The 4,206-nt window shown below is 45.1% G+C and overlaps 1 protein-coding gene across 2 annotated transcripts; it reads right to left on the bottom strand.

Moving 5' to 3' along the window:
• Positions 1-1,358: 1,358 nt before the first annotated feature.
• Positions 1,359-2,996, bottom strand: HOXB8 (homeobox B8). Of its 2 annotated transcripts, none has more exons than XM_010135166.1 (2): positions 2,532-2,952; positions 1,359-1,756 (listed from the first exon to the last, which is right to left on the bottom strand). In XM_010135166.1, exons 1-2 carry the CDS (start codon positions 2,950-2,952, stop codon positions 1,449-1,451), a joined length of 729 nt encoding a protein of 242 aa, XP_010133468.1. In that variant the 3' UTR covers positions 1,359-1,448. The 2 variants fall into 2 exon arrangements, with proteins under 2 accessions (XP_010133468.1, XP_010133469.1); XM_010135167.1 differs by having other exon boundaries at positions 1,398-1,753; positions 2,532-2,996.
• Between the last annotated feature and the right edge of the window lie 1,210 nt (positions 2,997-4,206).

Here is a 4,206-nt window from a genome sequence, read left to right as displayed (position 1 = left end):
TGCTGTTTCTCCTCTCCCAAGGTTATGGTGCAAGGGGGTGGGTGTGCATCCCTGCACTCCTCCCCTGCCATGGCAGGGCAGCTCGGGAGGCGAAGGAGCAGAAAAGCAGCTCAGCTGCGCGACTGACAATTCATTTCTTTTGCAGCCAGATGAGTGGGAGGGAAGGAGAGGGGGACCCAGAGCCGGGCTTCGTCTTGCGGGGACAGGGGGGTGGGCGAGGAGAGATGGGGGGGAAGGAGGAAAGAGAAAGGGAAAAAACAAACACCACACGTTACCTTCAGGAAGGATTTCCACAGAGCATCCCAACCTGTCACCACCCAGGAACTGTTAGAAACGACAACAAGAGCAGAAGCCATGGCAGTTGCCTCGTCCCCCTCCCCTTCCCCGCGGCTCCCAGGCTGCAGCTCCCCGGCCCCAGCCCGTCCCAGCAGCGATCCAGCCCGCCAGCATCTCTCCAGGCAAAGAAGTCTTTGATGGCCAGGGCTGCAGCTCCGACACAATTGACTTTTATTTCCTTTCTATCAAAGTGGTCCTGGAGGAAATGGAGCAGGGTAAAAGAATGATGTCACGGAATTCTCGCTTGTAAACTTTATTGTAACTTTCTTCCGCCGCTTCCAGGTTTAGACAATAGAACAAAGTGATGAAAGAACAACAAAATATATCATTAGTTCCCCCAATAAAGTAATTCACGTATACAGTATACATTCTTTTTCACAGTTAACCTAAAGGTCACTTTACAACTTGCTTCACTGTGCGCATGCTAACTAAAGGAGAGAAAAAGGCTTTTTTTCTTGTCTTTTTTTCTTTTTTTCCCTTTTTTTGGAAGAGACATTTTTAAAATGTATAACAAAAAAAAAATCCCAAACCAAAGAAAAGAAGTAAGGAAAGTAAAGAGAGAAACAGAGAGAAAGAGAGAGATAACTATAGCATAAATAGGCAGTTTCATGTTGTTGGGATGTTTGTTTCAATAGCTACCTCCAGTACATACAGATAAACCACAACAAAAAAGGTGAAAAATTAAGAAAAAACCAAAAAGTGCACAAATGTAATTTCACGTAACTCCTATAGCATTGAAAGCTATGTTAACCAACCCACCCCCCAGGAAAGAAGAGAGAGACAGAGAGAAAGACAGAGAGAGAGAGAAAATTTCACAGTCATGTTTTACATAAGCTATTGCGTTACACTACCACTAGTTAATAACTGGCAAAAGGCAGGAGAGAGCTCCCGATCACTTTTGCATACTGTTCATTGTATCAAAGGATAATCAGGAAAGTGGTGCTTACAGCTATATTGTTTTACAGCAATAAAAGGGTGGGTTTTTTCCTTTCTCTTTTCTATGCATTGTTGTTTTTTTTCCCCACCCCTCCCTTACATTAACTGCCATTAACGTGGGGCTCGGGGGCTCTTCCACCCCAGCAGCTCTTGCCTTTCAGTCCTTAAAAATCCTTTTATTTCTTGTCCGCCTTCTGTGCTTCCCCTTCCTCGTCCACCTCCTGGGCTCTTTCCATTTTCTGTTTTTCCAGTTCTTCCTGCTCGCATTTGCTGCTGGGAAACTTGTCTTTGTTGTTTTCCTTTTTCCATTTCATCCTCCTGTTCTGGAACCAGATTTTGACCTGCCTTTCTGTCAATCCCAGGGCATGCGAGACCTCGATCCTCCGTTTGCGGGTCAGGTAGGGATTAAATAGAAATTCCTTCTCCAGTTCCAGCGTCTGGTAGCGGCTGTAGGTTTGCCTCCCCCTCCTCCGTCCAGCGGCTGCTGGGGAATTGCAAAGGTTGGGTGGAAGACGGGAAGAAGAGAAGGAGGTTGAAAGATACATAAACCAGGCTCGGGAATAGGCACACACAGGCTCACACCCGCTCGCCCACACTCACAGACACACACGCACACACACACACACAGAGGCAGGGGAGGGGGAGGAAGAAAGGACTCGCAGGAGCAAAGGCAGGAAGCAAACAGGGAGAGGAAAAGGCTCCTGTAGAATATTATAAAAGGGAAGATGGTGATAAAGGAAAGGGGTGATGGTGGCAGGGGAGGGGGGGGGTCACCGACCAGCCCACTCAGAGTAGACCAGCTAAACCCTGCACTTGCACACTTACTAATACCCGAACCACCACAACAACAACAACAGACTCCGGCTCGTTTGGATTCCGGAAAAAAAAAAATTAAAAAAAATAAAGCGCTGCAGCTCGGGAGAGCAAAGCAGCACCACCGAACTCCCAAATCAAACGCAAAACAAAAATGAAGGGGCTTTTTAAGGCTATAAAAGTGCCATAAACTTTAAGGACGCTTCCTTCCACAGAAAGCCCGGCTCGCTCAGCCCCCAGAAGAAAAGGTCTCCTTCAGGGTAATTAAACTATAAAGCAATTTACAAGTGCAAAAGTTTACCCCCATAAAGCAGTAAAATACAGTCACTGGGGAAGAAAAAGAGAGCAAAAGAAAGCAAGCAAGCAAGAGGGGCAGAAAGAAAGCAAGAGGGCTACTTTATGGGCTCAGGAAATGCCTCCTCGCTGTCCTTTCCATCTCGCCTCACCTTGCGGTCGCATCCAGGGGAAAAGCTGGGTCGGAGAAGGGCTCTGCTCCGAGCTCTCCGCCTCCTCTCCAAGGCCGCTGGCAGCGAGCTTGCAGTCCGTGTACTGCACCAAGTCCGACTCCTGGGCGCTGAAGAGGCTCTGCCTTTGCAAGGGGTCGTAGCCATAGAAGTTGCTGGGGTCCCCATGGCACGCCACGGCGCAGGGATTCTGTTGGTAAGGGGAGCTGGAGAGTGAGGATGCTCCGTGGTAAAACTCCTGGATTTGGGTCGGATGCTGGAAGGTGCCCCCCGTGCTGGGTCCGTACACCACCGTGGGTCTGCCCCCAAGATCCTGAGCGAACCCACAGTCATAGTAATTGGGACGCAAGGAGTCCCCGGTTTTGTATTTGGAGAAGAGTGAGTTGACAAAATAAGAGCTCATTTTAATTTAAATAAGAATATTTGTCTGGAGGAGGAAGAAAAATTAAAAAAAAAAAAAAAGCCAACCAAAACAGACCACGGGAATCTATTAGCAAAAAAAGAAAGCGCTAAGATGCTAAGCAACGACAGTTTGTGATTTCCAGGAATATAAAAGGAGGATATAATCAAAACTCTAAGCCTGCATGATAAAAAAAAAAAAAAAGCCAACCAAAACAGACCACGGGAATCTATTAGCAAAAAAAGAAAGCGCTAAGATGCTAAGCAACGACAGTTTGTGATTTCCAGGAATATAAAAGGAGGATATAATCAAAACTCTAAGCCTGCATGATATTGAATTCTTTCCTCCCCCCCACCCCTAAAAAAAAAAAAAAAATCGCCACTTAAAGAGTTCTCGCTTTACATTTCCAAGAAGAGATGCCAGTTCATAAACAGTTTTCAGTGATTTACTTCAGCGCAAATGAGTTGTTTCATATTTTGCAGTGTCTTTTCATGATCATTTGCATCTATTACCAAAACCTCATCCTATTGGCTTCTCCTTACTCCACACGGACTCTGCACTGCATGATTGTGAAAGGAAGAGTGTGAGAGAATAAAGAAGGAAAAGCAAGCGAGGGGGAGCGAGAGAGGGAGAGGGAGCGAGAGAGAGAGAGAGAGAGGGAGCGAGAGGGGAAGGGAGAAGGAGGTGGGGTGAATATACGGATTAAATATGTTTAACTACCTACATTAATGAGATATCGCTTGCCTCACAACAAATCACATACCTAGACCACCCAAAAGATTGATTTTTGGGGAGTGTTGGAAAATTAAAGAGAAGCGCTCGCAGTCGTTAATTTCAAAATTTTAACGAGGCAGTTTTAGCCTTTTTAAATGTCAGGGTCGCTTTGGAAAACTGTAAAAGAACACGATTTAATTGCTACCAGTTTTAAAAGGTCCTATAAATGTAATTGGTATTTTAATACAAGTTATCAAATCATACAGCTTCTTACCCTAAACATATTTTAAAACAAACGAGGTAGTCATATTTAACATTTTAATGATCAATTTCCTTATTATTGATAAAGGTTTAACTATCACATGAAGGGAATTGCATTTGTAATAGCCCCAAAAAAGGCTGTAAACTGTTTAACAAACTATAAAACGCCATAAAGCCGGGGATGTTGTTGTTGTTTATACCGCACTACATAAAAGCCGTTAAGGATTTTACGAGTTCGCTCCTCTACTGCTATAAACCAGAGGTTTCGATTGGACCCGTCCG

This window comes from Buceros rhinoceros, unplaced genomic scaffold, assembly GCF_000710305.1.
Source record: "Buceros rhinoceros silvestris isolate BGI_N320 unplaced genomic scaffold, ASM71030v1 scaffold24684, whole genome shotgun sequence".
NCBI lineage: Eukaryota > Metazoa > Chordata > Aves > Bucerotiformes > Bucerotidae > Buceros > Buceros rhinoceros.
Note: the sequence above shows the minus strand (reverse complement) of the source record. Positions and strands in the feature narration are given on the sequence as shown.

Excerpts from the sequence above, each read along its gene's own strand:
- HOXB8 (XM_010135166.1), bottom strand. The coding sequence starts at position 2,952 with ATGAGCTCTTATTTTGTCAACTCACTCTTCTCCAAATACAAAACCGGG. Across the intron at positions 1,757-2,531 it reads CCCCTGGATGCGACCGCAAG|CAGCCGCTGGACGGAGGAGG; the intron begins GTGAGGCGAGAT and ends GCAATTCCCCAG.